Raw genomic sequence first — 26,531 nt, 5'->3', positions numbered from 1 at the left:
GCAATATGCATGACCACTATCTTTGGTAGCAGTTTTAAGGCTGCAGTTGTATACACCAAGGAGAGGTAACCTTTGGCCCCTGTCATTGCTGGACTCCATCTCCCATCATCCCTGATTGTTGGCCATGCTGGCTGGAGCTGAAGGGACTAAAGAGTCCAACAGCATCTGAAGGAACACAGTTTCCCCATTCCTGGTATACATACTAACCTGGGAATAAGTCTCATTGAAATCTGCGGGGTACACTTCTGAGTAACCCTGTACAAGGCTGCACAGTTAGTGCATTCAAACATAGAGGTTATGTTGCGGTAATTCTTACATGAATAATTTTATTGGGATGCGGAGGCCAGGATATGGGTAGCATTCTGGAGGATTGCATGTTGAAACTCTTGACAGTGCGGTATATTTCTCAAAGTTGCTGCTAAAAACATGAAGCTGGTTTCCGGGAGTCATCCAGACTTGCTTTCTCATCCAGACTTGCCCTGTGCTATCACCAATATGCAAAACCTTGCTGTCACTTGCTCTGTGTGTCTGATGCGCGCACAGACAGAACAGGAGGCGACTGCTTCTGTGGTTCTTTCTCCAGCGTTTTTTCTCTTTCTTTTGGTCGTGTCTGATTTCAGCAGACAGCACCCATGGCAAAGTATCCGTCTCTCCATACAGTTGACAACCAGAAATCCATATTATAATTTGTTGACTGCATTTTTGTTGTTGAACAAAATGTCGGTTTCTTTTTTGTTTACGTGGTTTTTTTTCCCTTAGCAGTTGATGCCCCGTATAACAGGATTAGCTCCTTTTTCTTCTTTGGGGCAGACTGCAGTGCTGTGTAAGACATGAGAATAGTTGCAAGGAATGGTTGCAAGGGAACAGATAGATAAATTACTCCTTTTTTTAAAACACGCACACACAACATGACAGCTTTAAGTATCTCAGCTGGGACTTTATGCTGTTTGGCTGTTTGCTTTCTTCCTAGTTTGCCTCTAACTTTTCCCTCTTTTAAAATTTTCTTTCAGGATGGACTGCTGAACTGAGAAGCATCACAGACCTGGTCCTACAGCACGGCTGGTCCGCTCCCAGCTTTATTTATCTATTACTAGTTATTTTGAATTGAACTTTTAATAACCTGCCAGCTGCTCTTCAGACACACATGGTGCATTGTTGCCATTCCCAGAATCACGTCTTTGAAATCCAGGCCCTTGGTAACCTTCATCGAACAAAGAGGCGACCTAGAGGAGACATCTGCAGCAGGACTTTTCAAACCTGCTGCCCTCTAGCTTCTCCACTGGCTGTGCTGTTTTCCTAGCACAACATGGAGCCCACCATGGAGGGTTGCTTGGTCCAGGTTCTGCAGAAGGATGTTGGGAAGAGACTTCAGGTTGGCCAAGAACTGATAGACTATTTCTCAGATAAACAGAAATCTGCCGATCTGGAACATGATCAGACCATGCTGGATAAAATGGTTGATGGCCTTGCTACCTCGTGGGTAAATTCCAGCAATTATAAGGTAAGACTGATGTGCAGAGATGGGATTGCTAAGGTCAAATGTTGCTTCAACTCTGGCTGGTTCGTTCACGCAGGCTTCTGTCAACAGTTATGGAACAGAGACATCACTCTTCGCTTTATAGCTTGCAAATCCTCTTGATCCCGTGCATTTCTTGGTGATCTGTAGCCGATGTAACAGCAAGTTTGTAATTTTGTGGCGTTTCGTTTCTGAAAATGTATACAACCCACACTGCAGAACTCAAAATAAATTAAAAAGAAAAATACACCCCCCACTTGTTACTGATGGGAATAAAAACAGGATCTTCATTACTGGGTTGGCTCAGGGTCCTTGCTTGAAATGGTGAATATTTGCTGGATTTTCAAGCTCCTTTAGAGATACCCTGTTGCTGCAACAAACAGCAATACTTGTAGGAAAATCGACTTGGAAAGAGCCTATGCATGAGGGCATAATTTAATAATGCAAGAAATGCAGGAACATCAGCCCTGTGTCACACACTCTCACCCCACTCCCTTCTATAATGTGCAGAATAACTTGCTGTGGTCCTTTTCCTGGTGCTATTACATGGTGGGGTTTTTAGACACTGCTTTAATTGGGCTACACATTATGGAAGGGCCAGCTATTTTTAGTGGCAGCTTGGTATAATTATCCTAACCCAGCCTTCGCCAGCTTGGTGTCCCCCAGGTGTTTTGGATTACAATTCCCATCAGTTATATTGACTAGGAATGATGGGAGTTGTAGTCCAAAACATCTGGAGGGGCACCAGCTTGGCAAAGGGTATTCTACCCTAATCAGCATTCTTCAAGGCCTTCTGCAGGTCTTTCCCATCCCTGCTGCAGTTTATTTTAACTGGAAATATTGGGGCTTAGACCCAAGGCTTTCTGACTTCAGAGCTATTACCCCATTTAATGTTGACTAAATACTTGAAACTCACAGCTGAATCTTCTTGAGTGTCAGTTTGCTTTATCTGAGATATTGTCTGAAATGGTTTCATTAGCAGGAGCCGTGGCCTGACTTCTGCACATCAGCAGTACAGTCCCGGGTCAAATGGGGTTCTAGATTGCATTTGTCTACATTTCACATACCCTACTTTTCACCCATCAGAAGATGATGGTTATCTGGCCAAAGCCTTGCCCACGTTGGTGCCCTCTGAATGTTGTTGGATTCTAACTCCCATCAGCTTCTGCCAGTATGGTCAGTGGTCAAGGAATGATGGAAGTTGTAGTCTAGTGTTATCTGGAGAGAAAGTGGACATGGGGGAAGCTGCTGTGAATGGCTTTCAACATGGAGCTAACCAGTTACATCATAAGCCCAAGAGTAGTTCAGAAAGAATAAAACAGGTGGAACGAAGTGTAACTTTGGGGCTGGTTGTTGTTCATTGTTACCTCAGTGGAGAGATATCAGGATGTGGATCTTTAAGTATTGGTCACTGCCATATGGGCCCTATATATAACTTCTTGGTTATCTAACTCCTGGTGGCAAGTGCTACAGTTGTTAGCAAATAGTTCACATGTGGGTAGTTTCAGTGAAGCCTTAAATAGTCATTATGAAGAGAGCATGATTTGGAGATGGTATCATAGTTAAAAGATATTCTGATAACAAAGAACATTCTAAGTAGCCCCTTTCTTCTATCATAAATTGGAAACTGGGGCTCTCCTCTCTTGAGTTGAGAATTTTTTTTGAGGATGTTCAACCCTGAAGGCTGAAGAGAGGTAGCCATAGACACCTCTCCATGTTTATCCTAATCTGTGACAGTGACAGAGGGTGCAAGGAATATCTGAAGCGGAGGAGGGTTAATACTGACTAATATTTGGATTGAACAACTGATTGGTTCCAAATTGGGAAATTTGAACAACTGATTGGTTCCAAATTGGGAAAGGAGTACGGCAAGGCTGTATATTGTCTCCCTGCTTATTTAACTTATATGCAGAATTCATCATGCGAAAGGCTGGGCTGGATGAATCCCAAGCCGGATTTAAGATTGCCGGAAGAAATATCAACAACCTCAGATATGCAGATGACACAACCTTGATGGCAGAAAGTGAAGAGGAATTAAAGAACCTTTTAATGAGGGTGAAAGAGGAGAGCGCAAAATATGGTCTGAAGCTCAACATCAAAAAAACGAAGATCATGGCCATTGGGCCCATCACCTCCTGGCAAATAGATGGGGAAGAAATGGAGGCAGTGAGAGATTTTACTTTCTTGGGCTCCATGATCAGTGCAGATGGTGACAGCAGTCACGAAATTAAAAGACGCCTGCTCCTTGGGAGAAAGGCGATGGCAAACCTAGACAACATCTTAAAAAGCAGAGACATCACCTTGCCAACAAAGGTCCGTATAGTAAAAGCCATGGTTTTCCCAGTAGTGATGTATGGAAGTGAGAGCTGGACCATAAAGAAGGCTGATCGCCGAAGAATTGATGCTTTTGAGTTATGGTGCTGGAGGAGACTCTTGAGAGTCCCATGGACTGCAAGAAGATCAAACCTCTCCATTCTGAAGGAAATCAGCCCTGAGTGCTCACTGGAAGGACAGATCGTGAAGCTGAGGCTCCAATACTTTGGCCACCTCATGAGAAGAGAGGACTCCCTGGAAAAGACCCTGATGTTGGGAAAGATGGAGGGCACAAGGAGAAGGGGACGACAGAGAATGAGATGGTTGGATGGTGTTCTTGAAGCTACTAGCATGAGCTTGATCAAACTGCGGGAGGCAGTGGAGGACAGAAGTGCCTGGCGTGCTCTGGTCCATGGGGTCACGAAGAGTCGGACACGACTAAACGACTAAACAACAACAACAATATTTGGATTCTGTGTTTAACTAAATGATGCAAAATTAAAATAGTGGTGTTGTTGGACTTCCATTTGCACAGCAGTACTTCCCCCTGTTCTCCACCAAGGCAGATTTACAGGGAGTGTGGCAGGAGAGGAGAGGGAAGGGAAGTTCTGTTGCACAACCAGAAGTCTTTACTCAAATTGGATGGCTTCATTGGATACAACCTATGCATTTTAGCTGCCCCAAATTACCTTGTGAAGCAGTCCTTAGAAGTGTATCACTATAAACTACAGTTGTATCTTGGATCCCAAACTCCTTGCGAGTCAAAACGTTTTGGCTCCCAAACGCCAAACTGAACGTCCGACATGGCTTCCAGTTGGCTTCCTGCAGCTAATCAGAAGCCGCACTTTGGTTTCCGAACGTTTTGGAAGTCGAACCGAGTTCCGGAACAGGTGCCGTTCGACAACCAAGGTACAACTGTGCTCTTAATTCAACACTTCTGATTAAGCTAGCGGGAAAGAGTGCATTAGAGAGATACTGTTTGAAAGAGACTGGCAGGAAATGAAAAGCAACAGCTGATGATAAAACAGAGCTAGGAGAATTATTTCAAATTCCTTGGATTAATTGTAGCCTATCACACAGAGGGTGGTTGCGAGGACAAATGCAGAAGAGAAGAGAAAGCACTCTGAAATTTATAGTTCTACTGAATTCATTTCTAGAGCCACACCTTTGAAAATATCACATACATGTAAATCTACATAATTTGATAACAGCATTTTCTCCAAATCATATCTTTTCCCCCTTCCCCCTTCCCACATGCTCATTATTTTGGTGCTTTGGATATTTCTGTGGAGACCTGGGATAAAAAGACTTTGGTTATGGCAATCCTAATTAACCTTTTTCCTCTTTGGCCTTCTCTGAAAGTATTCTGCTTGTTCTCAGGCTCTTGTCATTTTCTTTAGCTTGCCTGCTCATACCCTCATGCCAGTCTTTGCTTGCCCTTTCCCATCACTTTCAACTTAGTAACATGCACCCTTTCTTTTTTTACACTACGTTCTCCCTTAACCACACCACAGTTGGGTCAGGGCTGTTCTGTGCCTGCACCTACCGATGCAGCTGGCGATACTGTGCTATAGTTGTGCATAAGCTATGCGCCGTTTCCCAAGATGGCTCTCACAGCCATGTTTTTTACTCCCTTGTGGCCTCATCTCATCATAATTTGGTAATGTAGGAATGCAGAGAGGATCTGGGACACGGGACAGAGAGGATCAAGTGGATAAATAGTAATAACAAATGCTTTTCCCTCTCCCCCCCCCCCGCCCCGATTCTGGATTCTGATGATGAATTTGTTCTCTGCAACACGAGATGCTACTAATGCCCCATGAACGGCGGGGTGTGTGTGTGTGGCGGTGAACGTAAATACAGACAGAAGCAGATTGACATCTGCATTGTTTGTTACGGGGCATTGCTGGAGGTTTATTTTGCTTTGTATAATTGAGGGGTGGCTTGAACATAGTTTAAAGTGGGGTGTCTTAACATTACTCGTATGTAGCAATCATCATTCAGCTGCTTTAAGAAGCAGACATGCTTTCTGAAGCATGCTTCTTGTTCTGTTGAAGTTCAGTGGAGGAAAGGAAACATGGAATTAGCTTGATGATGATAATGTGAAATGGACAGTGTTGACGTGTTCTTCCGCTAAAGCAAGCTATATGATATATGAAGTTGATGAGACCTAGGAAGGAAAGTAGAATCAATGTTGACAGCTGAATAGGACTTGTTTGTTGTGTAAGTTTGAATGGATGCTCTTTTTTTATAGCACTCTCCTTATTCCAAAGTATCACAATCTAATAGGACATGGCAAAGGCCCACTATTCCAGTTGCCCTTCAGTTGGACTCCAGTCTCAAAAGTCTTGTAGCCCCATTTGCCAACAGTTGTCATATAAATAAATGTAATTTATTTAAGGTCTGCTAACGGGGGGGGGGGGGGGCGGGGGCGGGGGGAACCAAGTTACAGAATATAAAACACATAAATTTGTTGAATGGCATGGGAGGGAAGCATGTTAACGTGAAATAGATACATTTAGGTATTTTGCCCTGGGAATTAAAAATTGGAGCTCCCTGTTGGAACAATCAGAAGAGACTTTGGAGATTGACCAGTGAAAGTCTGTGTAATGGGGTAAATCAGATTTTCTCTAGTCCCTCCTGATACAAAACCAACAGGTGTGCTACCACTAAAGCTCAGTAGTTTGTGGGTCAGATATGTTAATATGACCAAGCAACACAGCCGCTATGGGCTGTGTTGCTTTTGTTTATATATGAATATTTTAAGGAGTGAAAAATAATGTTTGTCAATAATCAGGTTAGAAAGTCAAGGTTTGCCTTGTTGACTTAAGCTATTTTCACTTTTTCCACTTTTGTGGCATGAGTAAATCTTCGCATGGGGGAGACAGAGGTTAGGTCAGGTGAGAAATTCCTGGCCAGCCTTAACCTTCTCCGCATTTGTGCTGCTTAGCTGTGTGTCACTGTACAGGCCTCTAAAGTAACACCTCTCTGAAGATGTTAGCACAGCTTTTTTGTTTTTGTGTGTCTGAATTTAGCACAGATGTGCCAGTGTGATTTGCATTTGCGGTGTCTTCTGCAGGGGCTCCTGACCTACATTTTTCCACGGCAAGCTTTTAAAGGTATAATGAGCAAAGCTACATCAGATTTTGCGACAAGAAAACTCCAAACCTTATTTGGGATGCATTTTGATGTTAATGTAGGTAGATTTGCACAAAGGTACTTCATTTGTTTCATTCAGTTCCCTTAACCTGTCAAATATTTGGGAAAGTGGGGGGGGGGGGGAGAAGGAAATTAGAGCCATGGAGTAGGGCAGCTAGTGTACAGGAGCAGCCCTTCCTACAGAAGACCTCTCCTCTCCTAGCTGACTTTATTTCCTGTAGAGAAGTGCAGGGCCAGCTTTCGCATGAAAATTATGCTTTTGGTAACAGATTCTCAAGTGGGCACCCTACTGGGTATGGAAGTCCTGTCATTTTGATAGCTTTTTTGCCTTGGGTGCAAAAATATCTAATGTTCGCCCACTTAATTTTATTTATTCATAAGAGTATTTCTAAACTGGCAACACCCTCTCTCTCCCTCCTTCTCTCTCTCTCTCTCTCTCCCTCCCTCCCTCCCTCCCTCCCTCCCTCCCTCCCTCCCTCCCTCTCTCTTTCCTCTCTCCTCTCTCTCTCTCTCTCTCTCTCTCTGTCTCTCTCTCTCTCTCTCATATCATCTATCTATCATCTATCTATCCATCTAACAGCAGTACAATAACAGCATTAAAGCTATATAAAATCATAAAATGCAGAACAGATGGCCATCACAGAACTAAATTAGTTCTCTGAAAATGCCTCACAAAACAGGTGAGGAAATATCAAAATTGTAGGTGCTCGCCTGCTTTCGATGGCAACAATGTTCCAAAGTATTGGTGCCACTACGCCAAAAACATTAGCTTGTGTGGAAACTAAACAAATATTGGACGACTGCGGGATAATCAGGAGGGCTTCTCCAGATGATGGCCACGATCTGACTGGTGTCTAAGGGACATGGCGGTCCTTCAGGTAACCTGGTCCTAAGCTGTTTATGGCTTTATACACCTTGAACATAGCCTAGTAAGGTACTGGGAGCCAGAAGCTGGGCCACCCACCGCCTTCTGCAGCACCTGCAGTTTTTGAACCAGACTGCTGCTAGTTTTCTGTGGTTTTGATTTGAATTCTGTGCTCCCTAATCCTTTTTCTGATTATGATGTTGGTTTTGACTTGTCTGTTGCTTTGCTAGGTCTATGTTACCCAATATCTAGATATTTTCTGCAGGTACACTGGTATTGCCAGAAAATGAGTATCTCTGGGAGGGGGAAAGGCAAGCAAGTGGGGTTAATGTTGTTCCAATCCCCCCTCATTTGATTTTATTGAGCTGTAAAGCCAACCTTTCTCCTGTATTTTTGCATTGTGGCAAATGTGAACAACGTTGCATTTCTGCAGTTGCTTATGGCAGGGAGTGGGTGTGAGGGAGAGTCAGGGTGGGAATGTTAACATTTGGTAGCTTTCAGATATTCATAATAGAGGGTGGTGGGCAGAATCATGCTTTTAATAATGAGCAGGCCAGACAACAGTATCTTTCAGCTCTTCCCAGTGGCTTGCCAGCATGTTATGAAATTCTAGCCTGTAGGCCACGTATTTCTGAGAGAAGGACAGGAAGGGAAAAAAAGAGACCTTGTGTGGAAATATTTAGACTAAAATGTGACCCTTGTTTGCAGTTTTTAATTGGGGAGTGTGAAGAAAGAACACCTTTGAAAAACGTATTTTTAACCTTTGTTTTCTATAAGACGCAACGAGAAGTTCTGCAAGAAAAGGAGGGGTTTTTTCCCTTTTCTTTTTGAGTTTTACTAATAGAGTTCACTTTCTCCAATGAAAGTGGATTTCAGCTTAGGCGAGCTGTTTTGAGAATATTTATTGCCTTCTGCATTCCTGCTAGTGACTTTGACCTGTATTGTGCTGTTTTGTCCAAAGCTGACATAAGTGCCTGGAAAAAAATCCTGCCATCAAAACAAAATTGCTGGGGCTTGAGTTTGTTTGTTGTAAGTTTGCCAGATGAAATATGCTTCGTATATAAGTGTAGTGTTACTCCCTCCCAATGCTAATCCGGCCTGTGAATTTTTTTTACAGCCAGCTTGGTTATCACCATTGCAATTCTTCTGTGAACTTTAATTCCTGTTTTGCAGAACTCAAGGACAATTGGTATGTGGGCAGCAGCATAAACATAGCCTTGCTGGGATAGACAGCAGGCCTGTCTAGCTTAGTAGATCAGTGTGCTATATACTAGTTTCCCCCCTAACCTGGTATCCTCCAGATGTGGTCTGATTATTTGAGCTACTGACCTTCTGAATTTTATAGCTATTTACAGCATGGAGATATAAATGATCAGAGATAATAAATAGATTATATGTGCATACCTGGCTGGGGCTGAGTTAAAAATCTGGTTTCCTTGGTTTTTTAAAAATAGAGTTTAAATGGATAATCTTGCATTTGCTTCTGCAAGTGTTGTTACTACTACTCTGAAATCCACTTTTGGATGAAGGTGCAGTTTTAGAAATTCAGGATAGTAAAAATTCAATAGCAGATGACCAAATCAGCAATTATTCTTGTCAAACACAATGAGAAGCACCAAACAAGATGGCTGGATAGGGTTTTCAACAATAGGGGAAGGGAGCTATCATCATGTTATTTGTCAGGCTTAGGTGCTGATTTAATGAAAAATTAAGGAAACTTCTTAAATGATGTTGCAGAATCACATCTGCATGTCCTGAGAGTTCTGTCAGCACAGGAGTGGATATCCAGCACTTCTTGAGAGCTGCCACATATAAGATCCACCTAAAGTGGGATACAAGGGATAGTCGGCTATGAACGTGGTTCTGGCATCTTGCATGTCTTACCTGTCTTGACACTGCTTGTTTTATATGAAACTGCTGTACTACAAATTGGACTCCACATAGCATGCATGGATTATGTGGGCGAGTGAGTGGAATTAACTCTTGGAGAGAGAGACAGCGGGTGTGAATAGGACAGAGTGGTCAAAGGGTAACTGATCCCTGTTAGATGATCTTGAATATGTGTCCTATAAGAAGCGCATGGAATGTAGAAGGAATGGAACAAGTGAGGAAGTGCTGTGCTGCATTTGACTCACAGCCATGCTTTGCTCTTTTTGTTTATATCCCCTTTCAGTGGCAGATAACAAGAGTTGCCTTGTAAATACTATAGTATGTTCCGGTGGAGGCTGCCCAGCCTATTGTCTCTCTATTAAATCTGTTACTTTGATATGCTGAATTTTATTTTATTTTTTGGTAATGCTATTTGTAACATTATCATTCACTGGCATCCCTCTTAATTGGAATCATTTACCTTTGAATCCCATTGTCTGCAGAACTAGTTCCAGGGGTGGAAAAGACTGGTTTTTAAAGGGATAATTATGATAAATCTAATAGAGTTTCTTTCTGCCGTTGTCATAGAAATCAAAAGATAAGGGTTTCTTCTCTCAGTTTTGCTAATTGTTCCTTAATGGAAGACTTTGAATGGCTACCTGCATTGTGTAATACAGAAAAGATCTCATCCACATGTTCTGTTAGATAAGGAAGGATATTATTATATATATGTGTGTATATAGTGGCAGATTACCTTTTTTCAGAGTAATCAGGATTTATAATCAAAGCAGCTGTTGGAACACCAAGAATATTGAGGTGATGGAGTGGACGAGATCAATACTGGGGCCAGTGGTCAATGAGGGTAGTGTTTGCATGTGCTGTAGAGGGAAGTGAGGGGCAGATGGGGCTCCTCAACCTGGGAAGCTAGCCCATCCAGGAGAAGGTAAACTTTGATCCTAAACGTCCTCTGCCTTGTGGGATATCTTTGGGAGAAGAAAAGGCTAAGCAGTAAACCCTACACAAATCTGGAGTGGAGTCCTTAAGACGGTTGGATGGTGCCTTGTACGCCTCCTTCCAGCAACTCCTGCAGCCAAGCTGGTGCCAAATATAATGCTGTGCTTTCCTTTGGACTACACCCGTGAGGCCGAGAAGGGGGTCTTGTCGTCTGGGCAACACAGGACCAGCCTTGCACCCCAGGTACTTCGGTACTGCTAACTCAGTGGTTTGACTTCACCCCCCGGAGGCACACTCCCTTGTGTCTCGAGTCAAATGGATGCCAACAACAGCAACCCCATGCCCTTTGGTTGCTGTTGAGAAGAATTGGACCAGTTTAATCCTGAGCGAGCCCTTTTCTTTGTTGCTCATGGGGCACAAACTTTGGGTGCTGCACGTCAAAGGAGGCTTTCTCCCATGGCTGCTTCAGGTTGTGGGTTGCCACTGGTGCACTGGTGCCACAGGAAGGGTTGTCCCCTTTTTGTGGATAGCTTAGCCTGCACTGCCCACGTGCCTTTTCAATGGAGCACAGTGGTACCTTGGTTTACGAACTTAATCCGTAAATAGGAAGCAGTCCCAAGACCTGAAGCGTATTTGCTTCATTGAACAACTGACCAATCAACAGTAACCAGCCAGCATGGCCAACCCACCATTTAGCAATTAAAATCAATTACAAAATCCACAGATTTAACCACAATAGCAATAAGACAATGCACAACAACTGCAGATTAGAATAAGGAGAGCAGCAAGTAATAAAACAGGCTAAACAATCTGCTTCTCAAAGTACAGTGGTACCTCGGGTTACTTACGCTTCAGGTTACAGACTCCGCTAACCCAGAAATATTACCTCGGGTTAAGAACTTTGCTTCAGGATGAGAACAGAAATCGTGCACCGGTGGCACGGCAGCAGCAGGAGGCCCCATTAGCTAAAGTGGTGCTTCAGGTTAAGAACAGTTTGAGGTTAAGAACGGACCTCCAGAACGAATTAAGTACTTAACCTGAGGTACCACTGTACTGTATCTCCAAGGGGATAGAAATAAAGATGCCAAACATGCTCAAAAACTAATAGTGTTCCTCTCTCACCTGGACATCTAACCCTCAAATTCCCAAATCTTTACTCCTACCAATGGAGTACCAACAAACTAGGCTTATACAGTGGTACCTCGGTTTAAGAACTGTCCGGTTTAAAAACGATTTGGTTTACAAACTCTGCAAAACCGGAAATAGTGTCTTGGTTTGAGAACTTCACCTCAGTCTAAGAATGGAATTTGAGCGGTGGAAGGGCACCAGCAGTTGGAGGCCTCATTGGGGAAAGTGCACCTCGGTTTAACAACGGTTTTGGTTTAAAAACAGACTTCCGGAACAGATTAAGTTTATAAATTGAGGTACCACTGTACAGTGATTTGGCTTTCCCTGTTTGCATTTGCCCTGCCTATAGTGTTGGTATAGATTACAGTTGAAAATGGTTTTTCAAATTATAACTTAAAATGCTACTTCTGCTCATCAGAGCAGCTGCTTAGGCAGCAAATATATTCTCAGTTGTTCTGAGTTTGACCAAATATAGTTGAATGCAAACTTCTTTTTAAGCATTAAAGGGAAACCCATTTATAAAAATAAGGTTGGCTGGGTACAATTGGGTACATGTTGTATACTGTGAGCTTGTCTATAGCATACAGTAGATTCTATATAGCTGAATACAGTTATTTTGGAGTGGCTCTGAATCTCCATCCTTTCTGTTTGGCCTTTAAACCTGCATGAAAATGGCATGTTTCCAACTGTTACAGAAAACCTTTTATTGTTATCAAGTGCCATGTTCAAATCTTTCGGCTTCCTGCTTTTCAGTACCCGGGAAGGCCCTAGAACAGATAATTCAACAGTCAGTCTGTGAGCATTTAGAAAAGGATGCTGTGATTACTAAGACCCAGCATTGTTTTCTCAAAAATAAGTCATGCCAGACTAATCTGATTTTTTTTAAAATGGAATTACAAACTTGGTGAATCAGGAAAATGCTGTGGACATAATGCATCTTGATTTCAGTAAGGCTTTTGACAAAGTCCCCCATGATACTCTCGCGAGGAAGCTGGTAAAATGTGGGTTAAACGAGGTAACTGTTGGGTTCGGTCAGTCAATCAGCTACAAACCCACCTAATTAGTACTCATTAATGGTTTGTCATCATCCTGGAGGAGCGCTAGAAGGAGCTGGGTATGTTTAGCCTGGAAAAGAGGAGACTGAGGGGAGATATGATAGCAATCTTCAGATATCTTGAGGGCTGCCACATGGAGGAGGGAGCATGCTTGCTTTCTTCTGCTCTGGAGGGTAGGACTCGCACCAATGGCTTCAAGTTGCAAAAAAAGAGATTCCGACTAAACATTTGTAAAAACTTTCTGGCGGTAAGAGCTGTTCAGCAGTGGAACAGACTCCCACGAGAGGTGGTGAACTCTCCTTCCTTGGAGGTTTTTAAGCAGAGGTTGGATGGCCATCTGTCAGGGATGCTTTAGCTGAGATTCCTGCATTTCAGGGGGTTGGACTAGATGACCATTGGGGTCTCTTCCAGCTCTAAGATTCTATGATTCTAAGAGTATAAATTTTCAGTTCGTGCACTAAAAATTAATGAGCTTCAGTTGTTGCACTCCTCAGAGCAAAACCGGCCTTTAATCTGGCATATAAAGACTGATTTTATAAAAATGGATTTCTTCTCATGCCTTTAATATTCAGCGCACACCTGTAATGAAGTATGCACTTGTCACGAACTTTATATGCGTTGCATGAACGTTACATTTGAAAAGTAGACTCTGTGTGGTCTGATTGGATAGCTCAGGGATGCTTTAAAAACTATCCTTCAGATAAACGTGGCTCGCTACTAACAGTGGAATATCTCTACAAACAAACAACCATAATAAATGAGCTGTATCTTCCAGATTTGCAGTGTTAGCAAAGGAGGGCTACAAGAGCCTTCCTTTCCCAACCTTGTGATCTCTGGTTGCTGTAGGACTCCAACTCCCATCAGGCCCAGTCAGCATGGCTGAGTTGGCCAATCCATAGAGCTCTTCCTGACAGAGCTGTTCGACAGTGGAATTTGCTGCCAAGGAGTGTGGTGGAGTCTCCTTCTTTGGAGGTCTTTAAGCAGAGGCTTGACAACCATATGTCAGGAGTGCTCTGATGGTGTTTCCTGCTTGGCAGGGGGTTGGACTCGATGGCCCTTGTGGTCTCTTCCAACTCTATGATTCTATGATTCTTATTCATTAGCCATGGCTATTGAATCTTGCAAGCTGGCAATGTGGTTAAGTGTCCCCAGATATAAAAGTTTGCATCACTGAAAAGCTACCTCAGACAACTATCCTTCCTTCATTTGTGACTTAAGGAACATGGGAAGCTGTCTTTATTCCATTGGTTCAACTAGGTCTGTATTGACTGGCAGTAACTTTCCAGTGCATTAGACAAGGACCTTGCCCAAGCCTACCTGGAGATACCAGGGATTCAACCTGGGATTGTTTGCTTCTAAAGCTATGGCCCTTCCCTTTTTGTCCAATGTCAGAATATCTGTTGGCCCACTATTGTCAACTCTGGCCTGGTTCATGCATCACACAAAACCATAGTTTAAAGCAAACTGTGGTTTAATGTGAACGAGCAGCACGCCAATGCATGCTGCTCAAAAGTTCCCATGACGCTTCTCCCTCCACTCCTGCTGCTGTCCTGCAGACAAAACAAGCCAGAGTCAGGGGGAAACAAACCATGAGTCTGTTTGTTCATGCTAAACCTATACTTGGTTTAAAACAGCAGCTTAATATGCAAACCAGGGACTGGAAGCAGCTCTACAGGATCTTAGGCAAAGGTTTTTTGTCCAATACTTTCTTTTTTTCTGTAGATGCAAGAGATTGGATTGGGAACCTTCTGAATTAAAAGTATGATTTCTGCTACTGATTTCCCCATAAGGGAGAATAAAGGGAGGGAACTCAGTTATTGAATGCCGGGAGTAATGAAACTCCCGACCTCAATATGCCATAAATCCTTTTTTCCCCTTTTGAAATGTTCTTGCAAAGTAAGCATTTGTTTACTGTATTAAAAAGCACACGCCCTACAGTTCTAACTATAAGAGTCTGTTCACCTAGCTCCCATCACAAACAGACTTTCAAGTTTTTATACATCTTTGATGCTAGATCAAAGGAAAAGCAAGGAAAAAATGCTTTAAAAGGACAATGCTACTAAAAAATATATGATTATTGCTATACAGGATATGTTATGTGTATGTAGTGTGCATATGTGCCTATGTTTTAGGTGGGAAAAGTATACCTTTGCCATCAGATTACATGACCACTATCTAGGGATAGAATTGGGGCTTAATCAGTTGATGGCTAGATTGATCCTAAACAGCGGTTGTATTGTGCTTTAGATTGCATATTAAAATGCTTAAAAATGCATAGTGCACATAGTGCATGGAAGGTGCTTTGTACCTTCTCAGAGGCTCTCCTCTTTTTACTCTGCATGTTCTAACACTAAGCATTAAAATAGATTCAGGGGCCTTGAGCTGTGACTATCAAAGCAAGCCTGCTCCTATTGTGCTCCTGGGCCTATATAGATTAATGCACAGCAGGAGTGTACAAGAGGGACCTGAAACAAAATATTGCAGTGCATCAGTCTCCTCCTGCCAGAAAGTACTTCTGCTCAGAGTTCCAGCTACTCAACCACAACATCCTTCAGGAGTCTGTAAAAAGAGCTCACGCAAAGTGGCTCTTTTCTCTCTCTCCTCTCCCATGGGTGTCCACAGGAAAGGAGGTAGTGAGAACGATAATCCTCAAATAAGCCATAATCCTCAAATTCTCATTTTTTTTTAAAAAAGAAAAGACTGTGTTTATACTGCTGTCCCCTTTCAGTGTTTTCATTCCCCAACCCAAGAGAAGTTCCTTCAGATGCTCACACCCCACCAACTTTTCCTAGGTTTCTTTTTCAGCTGCTAACCAACTTCCTTTCCTTGCTTTAAAGGATTTTGTTTCTACATGCTGATTACTTCAACCAAGCATGTTGATACATCCCCCCCCCTTTTCTGTCTTTTCAGCACTCAATCGCCTGAGTTTGCTATTAGAGGGAGTGGTGATGATCTGCCACTGAATGTTGGTGACAGGACTACTGGTTCTTTGACAACCTGCACTGACCATTCAGCTGCAGCAATGGGTTGCTTGATTACCATGTTCTTTATAAATGTGGTATTATACACACTTTGCACATTTATGCATGCTTGCATATATTCTGACTAGACCTTTCCCATTAGTCTTAAGCTAAACTCTGAATTGCTGAATGAAATACCCTTTTGATTGTTTTGTGGTGAGAAAGGTCCAATTGGATAACGTTTAAGAAGGGACCCAGCAAGGGAAGGAATGGACCATGCCCATAATATTGTATACAATAAGCCCCCAGCCTATGTTCATTTAACTTGTGCACATTTAGCTTTATGTGCTTGGCAACTGAAAAAAAATTAAAAGGGGATGGAACGGAGGTAGGCTTCTGGGGAAAAGGATTTTTGGCAATCCTGCCTGCCATTGCACCCAATATGTTTTGACTATACACAATTTTGGCTTTAGGTGTGACTGTCTTTTAACTAGTTCTCCTGCATTCAGTCTTATGCCTGCTTATGTGCATGTGTTCATGTGCTTAAATGTGATTAGCCAGATGCTGCTGCTGTTGTTTTTCAAACTTACTCACAGATGCTTACTGTGTCCCGATCAATGAAAGGAACCCATCTCTCTTCCACCTCTTGTCTTCTTATCCCTCAGCTTAATGCAGAAGGTCAAGAAGGTTAAAAATAGACACAGTCAGATTGGAAACTGAAACCCGAGTATAGATTTATTAAAGCAGAGCAATGTGTGCCAAGGGAACAACCCAGCTTCTCATCTTGTTGTCTGTGTTGGGGGCTTTCCTTCTGCATAGTCACTGTATTGTACAAATGAGTGCATGCTTTATTTGTTGTCCACAACCCACACCCCTTTCCCTTGAAGCAAGCTGGGCAAGCTTGGTCCATGGTCCAATTTCAAGTGGGTGACATGATGGTAAAGGTGGTAGTAGAAAAAGAGAGAAAAGAGGTTTGGGGTGAAGATAGAGAAGGGTGTGGGGTGGCTGGGTGGGAAAAGAGGGCAGGGTTCCTGCACTTTTAATGGTTTTGTATAGGAGAGGATTTCAGCAGTTGCCCACCTGGTTGACAGTTTCATCTAGGACTTAACTATTAAAGGTGTTCTCCCCTCTTTCCCCACTCATCCGTCTTAAATGAGAGGCCTCTGGCCTTGTCGGCTGATGGTAGGCAGCCCCTGACAGATTACACCTGAGGGAATGTGGCCCTTAACAGAGAAAAAGATCACCCAGCCCCATCTTATCCTGTATTCTACCACAGTATTTTGTAACTTGATGAACATGATGTTGTTGTTCATTGCTTGGTATATTGAGCTACTGTTAAGTTGCTGTGCTGAATGTGGTGGCTTGGTTGTCAGTGGTTACTGACAAGGGGCATAACCCTAGCACCTCAGTACCCCTTATAAAGCCTGTGTGTGTAAACAGTTGCACAGTTATTCCCCTTCTCTGTATTGTATTGTGCAGATGTTGTGGTATCCCAAGCCATCTACTGGAAGGGCTCTGAGTCTTCTCTTCAGGGTCAGGTAAATGAAGGACACAGCAAAATGCATTGGTCAGAGAGACAAGTTGAGGTCTGTTCCTAGAAGGAAGTCTGGACTGGTGAGCTTTGGAGAGAGAGAGTGTGAGCTGGGAAGGAAGACTTGGGGAACTGGGTTTTGAGGAACAAGAGTACAAACAGAGCAGGGAAGAGGGTCTAGGTAGGAGCTGGACCTGGAGAAAGCCTATGAACTGCTGACAGGAGAGGGGAGTTGTACAGTATGAGGGCAGGAAAGGGCAAGCAACCTTAATACTATTGGGGCCCAAGGCTTTTTTAAAACTTATTTTCTTACCAGGATGCAGTGACAGAAATAGCAGAGCCCCACCCTAGCACCTAGAAGGGCTGTGCTTGGAATTCATACGCGACTAATTTCACCTGACAGACGCTATTGTCAGTCGACAGAGAATTGAGAGAGCATCGTACAAAGGCCAAAACGAAGCTGTGGCACACGTCAGCTGAGAGTGTGCAAAAGACCCTAAGTTGGCTCAGTCGCCTATAGATGCCGAAACGATTCAGCCTGTGAGTTTGTGAATAAATATGTAACATGGCAAAAGTAATTTTAGTTGTTGGTTCCGTAAACATAAAAAAAAAAAAAATCAGGGTTCAGAAATAATGACCAGGAGATCATAAATAGGCAACTAAGTCAAGTTTCAAGATTGTGCCAAGGCTGTGCCAAGGCTTGGACAAACTGTAGAAGTAATAGTGAGGTCGGGAACGGGTCTCCCTTCTCGTCTCTATCTCTCTTGTGCACTGCTGCTTTTACTTGTTCCACCACAATGCTGCTCAGCAACAGTGCTTCTTGGCTTAAGTATGCTAGCTGCTGGAGGCTAAAAGGAGGATTGAGAACCAGAGCTGCATTCTAAACAAAGGGCATTGCTGATCTGGCTGCATGTCTAGCTCTCCTACTGCTTATTGTAGCATTAGAAAAGGAATGTGCACTGGATGAGGACCTGTAGACTGCAGTAACTCTTAACAATAAGCATGCTCCAGAACTGCCATTGGGCCAATACCGCTGGGATACTTTTCTCAGCTTCAAGCACTGCAATGTTTTGCTCTCAAATGCAGTTTGTCACATTTACTGGAATCAAATATGAGTAGAGTGACACACAATATGGTTGTCTCTTGAGAGCTTGGAGGAATGAATGGCACAGCAGAAAGGCAGTGGCTCAGTGACATAGGCCTCAAATAAGTAGATATCTCCAAAATAGACATCTAGTGTGAATTTCTGAACTCTCCTGTCTGAGATTTAAAAGTCACATTGTTAGGGAATTTAATTGCGCTAATGACATTTCAGCTCCTAAAGCAAAAATGTTCTCAAAACAGAGAGGCTTCAGGCTTTATAAAGAGAACTCCACTGACCGGTAAACAGTCAGTTGGATATCCCACTGGTATTGCTTACCCGCCCCGCCCCCCCTTCCCAAATTACTCTCTGTGCACTTCAGTAAAGAATTAAGGGTGATGGAAGACCCTTGGATTTCTTATAGCAGGGGTAGTCAACCTTTTTATACCTACCACCACTAATGCATCTTTCTTGTTGGTAAAATTTCCTTACCGCCCACCAGTGCTTGATGGAAGGAGGATTCAGCTTGTGCCGTAGAACCCCCTATCGCCCCCCCCTAGAATCCTGAAACGCCCACCAGTGGGCGGTAAGGATCAGGTTGACAACCCCTGGCTTATAGTGTACAAGGCACTCTTATAGCACTTACTGACACTTCCTTCTAATGTTGGTGCTAATTGTTGAGACTCCAATTTTTCTAAATATAATTGTGTCCGGCAATGTTTCCAAATTTGTTCACGTGCATGAACAAAAACTTCACAACAACGCACACTTCCACAATATGTTTTGGGAGAATATTGAGGTGAAGTGGGAGGTGATCCTTTTTATCACGACCCGTTCCCAGATGCTCACGGCTTTGGATGTTCACTAATTGGAAGATAAGCTTAGGAAGGCTGGGTAGATAGAAGAGGCCCAAGTATACTACTTGATTAGACTTAATTGACAGCCTGCATTCCTGAAGTGGCCTTGATTTTAGGAATGTGGGAAACAGCCTTATAACAAGTCAGACCAAACCTAGCTCCATATTGTTGACCAGTGACTTGCTTCCTCTTTCAGGCAGGAGTCTTTCCTAGCCCTACTGGGACTTTGGGCATGTGTGGCATCTGCTTTTCCACTAAAGCTGCGGCCCTCCCATGTCCTGTTTTTCCTCCATGTATACACCCTTGCTGTAATTCTCTTTGCCCCTCCTCCCCCAACCCGCCTGTAAGGCTGCAAAAAGGGGCCACTTAGCCCAGGTCCTTGATGTGAGTTGTAGTCCAAAACATCTGGAGAGGGTACTAGGTCCAGGAATTCTGACTTTCATTTCACGAGCTAGTAGCAATATTTAAGAATTGTCTTCAATTTTGAACAGTGTGTGAAAGAGCTGAATTGCAAACCAATCAAGGAGATGTTATGCTAACCGCAAGTATTTTAGCCTTTTCACTCTGCACTGTTCGGTGGTAGATTTTTAAAAAGAATCTCAGGAGCCAAAAGATCAAGGACCTGTCATAATAAGAAGATAAAGACATGACAGATCATTCAGGTGAATGTATGTTCTGTTTTATAGTGAGGAATAGCTAGACCAAGCTGCATATTAGCCAGAATTCATTCTTCTGCTATTGCACAAATGTGGGTCCTGTTCTGATTTTTTTTTAAGAGTTACACCTTAGTGGCAGCTGGTTTGTCACAAGGGCTGAAAATTCAAGACATAGCACATCTGACTTGCTTACATCAAATGATTTCTATCTAATCAAAAAGCCCTATATATGTTTTCCCCCCATTGTAAGTATATAGCTTGGATTTATTCATGTGGCTTAAGGGGTGATTTACCATATTTTGCACCCTATAGGACGCACCGGCCCATAGGATGCACCTAGATTGGGGGGGGAATAAAGGGGGAAAATTTATTCCCCCCCCCCAAGCGCGGGGCTGGGGCGGAGGGAGCCCGAGCTTCCCCCGACCCCAGCCCCCAGAACAGGCTGTTGCCCGCAAGCCTGGGCTCGCAAGGCTTGCAAATAGCTTCCTGAAGCCTGGAGAGGGAGAGGGGTCGGTGCACACCGATGCCTCTCGCTCTCCAGGCTTCAGCGAAAGCCTGCATTCGCCCCATAGGACGCACCCAGATTTCCCCTTCATTTTGGGAGGGGAAAAAGTGTGTCCTATGGGGCGAAAAATACGGTATCTACAGATGCTTATTTTTAGAGCACCAAATATATGACTTGTGTGTGTGTGTGTGTGTGTGTGTGTGAGAGAGAGAGAGAGAGTGTTATGGTTAACCCAATGTTGGCCGTAGTTACACTAATGAACCTGCCTTTTGAACTGATACTTTTTGAGACTGCTGTGGACTCAGTTAGTGGCCTGTCAGTCTATTCTCGATCTTCACAAGTGAGACAATGGTGCTGTATCAATCTTACCTCAGGTTTTGGAAGTAGCTGGATAATTGCTGTGATAGCCTGACCCCTTAGCTAATTTTAAATGCTGATTAGTCAAGGAAATAGCTAAAAAGTCTTAGATGGCTTAACTGTGTCCCCATTGTCTGATCCTAGAAGCTGGGAGTAAGATTTGGGAATTTACCGTAATTGTTTTTATAATTAGACCCTGGTAGGTTCCGCTCCTGCTCTACTGAACTTGTGAAACAGTCAAACACCATGGCTTGGTACAAATGTGGAGGCTTCTGGGGAGATTGAGCCAATGTCACTCCTTCCCAGTAAGCCATCGTTTAACCAAGTGTGAATTACGGTAGCTCTTTCCCTCAAACTCCCTGCAAAAAGAAAGCTGCAGTAGAACATTTATCTCCATGCTGTGTTAGTTTTGCAATTTTGTTTGATAGGCTTTTGTTTTTCATGTCACAATGCATTCAGAAGCCTCCCTCACCTGTAATCTGAAGTGCTGCTGTCTACTCAGCCAACTCATTCGGCTGCATGCATAGGCTAGGCTTTATCTAAAGGTCACCGTAGGGGTAAGTGCACCTATTTCCAGAATCTTGATATTTCCAAACATGTGAGATAAATGGTAGTTTGTTACTTCTCCAGCAAACTTGATGCAACTTGAAACCTGCATGGCACCTAACAGAGCCTCTTTTGAATGTCTGCTGCCTCCTCCCCTATTCCACCTTAAGGCTGGCACCAAACGCAGACTGCAGGGTTTCACAAGCAGCCAGTTTCCCCCAATGCACACTTCGTTCCCCATCTTCTAGCCCAGTGTTGAGGAACGTTTATCAGCCTTAGAGCCATATTCCCCCATGGGCAACATTCCAGGGTGGGGGGCGTATGCCAGTGGCAAACAGAGCCAAGGGCCAAAAGGGCAAAAGGTGTAGCTCCTAACCTTTCTGCAGCAGGCTGCATTCCAGCCGCCTTCAAGCCACAGGTTTCCGTCCACACGTATACACACAAAATTCAGACAAGCAAGAGATATTATCACAGCTCACTCCTTTGTTACATTTTTGTTGGCTAGTATGGTCCTGCTCTGAAGGACGTGGGTGGCGCTGTGGGTTAAACCACTGAGCCTAGGACTTGCCAGTCAGAAGGTCGGCAGTTCGAATCTCTGCGATGGAGTGAGCTCCCGTTGCTCGGTCCCTGCTCCTTCCAACCTAGCAGTTCGAAAGCACGCCAAAGTGCAAGTAGATAAATAGGTACGGCTCCGGTGGGAAGGTAAATGGCGTTTCCGTGTGCTGCTCTGGTTCGCCAGAAGTGGCTTAGTCATGCTGGCCACATAACCCAGAAGCTATACGCTGGCTCCCTTGGCCAATAAAGCGAGATGAGCGCCGCAACCCCAGAGTCGGCCATGACTGGACCTAATGGTCAGGGGTCCCTTTACCTTTTTATGGTACTGCTCTAATACAGTTCTTGAGCACCCCAAAAACTGCTACCTCTGCTTTTTGTGCCAATAGTGACTCACTTTGCTTTATTAATTCTGCCCCGGGCTTTTCTTACTATATTTTTTTCATATCTCCCCTGAGCTTTTCCAAGTCTCTTCCTGCCCTCCTCTACCCACTTCATCATTACCAAAGCATGTTTTCGAATTTGCTTTTCGAAAAGAGTTCCAACTTTGAATTCCTGAGGGGATTTTTTTTATATATAAAGATGCGGCAGTGCTTTCTTTGGTTGCCTTTCTGCTTGAGACTAGTGTGGTTGCTCTTCCAAAATTTGACTTGATGTTTATTTATTTTTATTATTATTTTGCAAAGATCCCTGTTCCCTTTTCAGCTGAGGTTGAAGTGGCTTTTCTACGCTCTTGAAAAAAACACCCGGCCTTATAGTTGGTTGAAAATCTCAACTGAACATTCATTAGTTGAGGTACTGTGAGCTGTCGATTTACCAAAGGAGGGATGTAAAGGTTGGCGACTGGATGATTGGAGGTGTTTCTCTTCATGGTGGCTCAACATATTGAAGCAAGGGATGTTAATTTCCTTAGACTCGATTTGCTCATGGCTTCAAAATCTTGAGGATGAGGAGCGATTCCCTCCTTAAGCCCCTAGTAAACTTGAAAACTGAAAGAGGTAAATGCAGGAACAACCTGCATTTGTACAGAAATAGTGAAATAAGGAGTGAAGCAGAAATAGATTAAAAAAACACCCATATGCTGCTGGTGCTTATAAACAAAACAATCAATTATGATTGAAGATTATGTCTTGTTTTAGTTTGCTTGGCCTCAAATCCTCCATGTAGTTTCCCCCTTCTCCAGCCTTGTAAAAATGGGTCAGGTATTCAATTCCCCTTTCAGAAATGGGTAATTCTAGGCTGCTGTTTGGCCATGGATGATAAATGTGTTGAAAATGACTCCATCGCTTCTTGCTAAAGCTGCAGAGTATTTTCCTGCCCTTGCAAATGGAAGTGGACTTCTTTACCCCAGAGGGAGGCAGAGTAGCCTATATGGTTGAACCTAAAGATTAGATCAATGCTTTGCAAGCCTGAAGTTTTCTCGTTTGCCGAACTGCTCTCTGCTGTGCAAAAGATAATTGCAATTAAATGAGGAAATGGTGCATCTTTTTCTGTCATGATTAAGCATTCCTCATGCTCATAACTCAAATTTGACGTTGATTTGCTAATTCTGGCTCATAGACTGGTGTCCTCCAAATTGCAAACCTTGAACAGAACAAATGCACCCCATGTATGTTGGGAACACCAATAGTGCACACAAGAATAATTAATTATAAATATTTCTTGTAGCAAAGGTGCTTTTTCTAACAAAAGATTTTACAAGTGATCTCTAGCATCATCTAGTGGCAGCATTTGAAAACACAATAAAAACGAAAATGTGTGCTGTATTTTCTTTCTATAAGTAACTTCTAACCATATGGTGAAATATGAAGAGTTTTACTATACTATTAAAGCTCAAAAAATGGATGAAACTGACTGGGGTTCCACTATCCTTTAACAAACTTATAGTAAGAGAGGGTTTGTATCCCACAAGCTATAAATTCTTATTTTACTACTAGACAGTAAAGGTTCCAAAAATTGCACCTCAATGGGGTAGAAACCCCAGGGATGCTCATGTGTTGTGTAGGTGTTAGCAGTACTACTCTCACTAGACGTTCATTGAGCAGTAGCGCAACCCCAAGATAAGGACGGTTAGCGAGCGAGCGCTGCGGCGATCTGGGCGGGTAGCCGGGAAACCTCTTGAGGTCATGGCGAGCGGGTGTGTGCGCGGCTGAGGCCAGCGCGTCGGCGGCCGCCTCACTCGGATGCGGGGATGAGGCTTCCGCGGGGTCCCGGGGTCCGTATTGCAAAGCAAGCCGCTCTTGAGGCCGGTGTTTGCGATTGCGGACTGATACCCACAATGCATTGCAGCGCTGCTCATTTGCATAGAGGGATTCGAAAGCGACATGGGCGGGGCGGGGGAGGGAAGAGGCGTCCTTCGCTTCCGCTCGTGGCGAACAGCCGGCAACGCCTCTTGCAAAGGAGGACTTTGGCTGTTTTGCAGAGTTAGTGCAATCGCATCGTATGCTGAGAGTTTTGGGGTTAATAAAATAAAATACTGCAGTCCACAAACATATTTCTTTGTCAAACTCCAGACGCATATTTACTTGGAGGTAGCAAAGCTAAATGGGCGTTTACTTGTAGATGCATAGGAGGAAAACACGCTGAACGCAGCCGGGACTTACTTTCGAGTAACACTGTGAAGGAATAGTCCGTAGATAAGTTTCCTGCTGCAAACACACAGAAGCCTCTGTGGAGGCTGCATGAATTTGGGGTCTGATGGTTTTCTCAGTTAAGTCGAAGGTTCATTCCAACCCGAGCAGACTTCTTGCGAGGGCTGGCTCTATAGAGTGACTTTCCAGCAATGTGATTTAACAATGAACGGTAATGCCGAGAACTCACTTTTATAGGTTGTTTCATATATGCAACAGTTATTTGTTCTACCCTCTACTAACAGATGATGTGTTAGAAAGAAGCCAGCATTCTCTCAATAAACTGCCTTCCCCCTATTGGAACTGTTAGCAGCATGATATGTCTACTTGGATGTAAGTCCCATTGAGTCACGTGGGACTTACTCCCAGGAAAGTGGCTGTGGGGTGGCATTCTAAACAAGTATTTTGGTCTAGTACTTGCATTCTTTTTACTATTGTTTACACTTCTTAGCCACCTGTTAACCTCATCCTCTCTGTGACACACACCAAGTCAGTCACAAAATTAGAAACAAAATAACACATTAGATAGCACGTTAGATAAAAATACAAAACAACAACGCAAAGACAAATGCAAGGCTCTACGAACACAGGCAGTAATATAGCTCCTCTAGTTACATAATAACATAATAACTACTGTCCGTAGTTATAACAAGTAACAAGTGCATTATGTCAATTTTGCAGATGCTGAGCAGCAGTTAAGAAATGGTGGTTTGCCAAGACCACCTTGTGAATTTATTAATTTAAGGTGAACTTTTCAATTTGGGGAGGGAGAGGCAGACATTGCCTTACACCAGGCTAAAGATGCATGGCTGTTAATTTACTACTTCTAAATGCTCAAAAGTAGTAGCGTGTAGCAATGCAGCAGCAGGGAGCCTTATTCCATTGTGCTTAACTTTCATGTTCAGTTTGCATGCTTTATGTTTACCTCTCTCTCTCTCTCTCTCTCTCTCTCTCAGGTTGTCCTGCTGGGCTTGGACATCTTATCTGCGCTGGTGTCACGGCTCCAAGATAGATTTAAAGCCCAAATTGGAACAGGTAAGGTCATTGGGACTAGCTGAGCCAAAAGATGTAGTATTTGATTGCATGCTATTCTGTAATATTCTGCTGGTATTATTTTCCAGCTTGCAGTCCATTTTCTTAAATTGTTGCAACTATGAAGAAATAGCAGTTTGCAACAACTGTGATTGTGAAGTCTGGGACTTGACTGTCTGCATGTAGACACACCAGAGCATTTTTCTTTTGAGCCACAGCTATGTTGACAGGCTGTAAAGTGTTAACTGGAATCTGGATTCCAGTTTATATATTTATTTCATAAAAATTGTACACCACTTGATAATAATAATAATAATAATAATAATAATAATAATAATACCAATAATAAAACCTCAAAGCAGTTTACGAAAAGATTAAAGCAACAAAATCAAGATTAACTTTTTTTGCAATACTTTAAAACACACAAAAAGTTAAGATAATAAAACAGATTAAAATTCACACTAGTATTTCTGAGCATCTAGGCAGGCTTGCCTAAACAAGAATATTATTGACAGGTACCAAAAAGAGTACAGTGAAGGTCCCTCCTTCACAGTCAGGGAGTTCTGAGTGCAGGTGCTGCCACACTCAACAATAGAGTTCTTACCAATGCAGAAGGGGTATCATGTGGCACTTATACGAGTGCCAATTCTGCCAATCGAAGCTGTCAGGTGGGTGTATATGGGTTCAGGCTTTCTCATAGGTAAACTGGTCCCAAGTTGTTAAGGGCTTTGTAATAATTGTACTAATGACACCTTGAACCTGGACCAGTAGCAGATTGGCAAGCAATGCAGATCTCTGAGCACTGGTGTTATATTCTTTGCTCATTCTTTCTATAACATTTATTGTGTGCCATGGAGTTTAGAATCATTAGTTTGGTGATGTTCCTTTAGAAACTGCTTAAATTGGAAAGCCAATATCATTCTCCTGTTTCTAAGCTTATTTTTAGAACAAAAGGGACAAGAAGC

General features: G+C 43.2%; 1 protein-coding gene across 7 annotated transcripts in view; it reads left to right on the top strand.

Annotated features, from left to right (window-relative positions):
• CLASP1 (cytoplasmic linker associated protein 1) overlaps nucleotides 1-26,531 on the top strand; it is a 165,318-nt gene that overhangs the window by 22,317 nt on the left and 116,470 nt on the right. For all 7 annotated transcript variants that reach the window (XM_082238054.1, XM_082238057.1, XM_082238056.1 and 4 more), the window contains exons 2-3: nucleotides 1,011-1,501; nucleotides 25,491-25,569. In XM_082238054.1, the coding sequence (XP_082094180.1) occupies nucleotides 1,307-1,501; nucleotides 25,491-25,569 (274 nt within the window). In that variant the 5' untranslated portion in view covers nucleotides 1,011-1,306. The remainder of the gene's footprint in view (nucleotides 1-1,010; nucleotides 1,502-25,490; nucleotides 25,570-26,531) is intronic.

Source organism: Podarcis vaucheri (assembly GCF_965113315.1).
Source record: "Podarcis vaucheri genome assembly, chromosome: 1".
NCBI classification, from domain to species: domain Eukaryota; kingdom Metazoa; phylum Chordata; class Lepidosauria; order Squamata; family Lacertidae; genus Podarcis; species Podarcis vaucheri.
The sequence above is the reverse complement of the archived record's forward strand: the minus strand, read 5'-3'. Positions and strand labels throughout refer to the sequence as shown.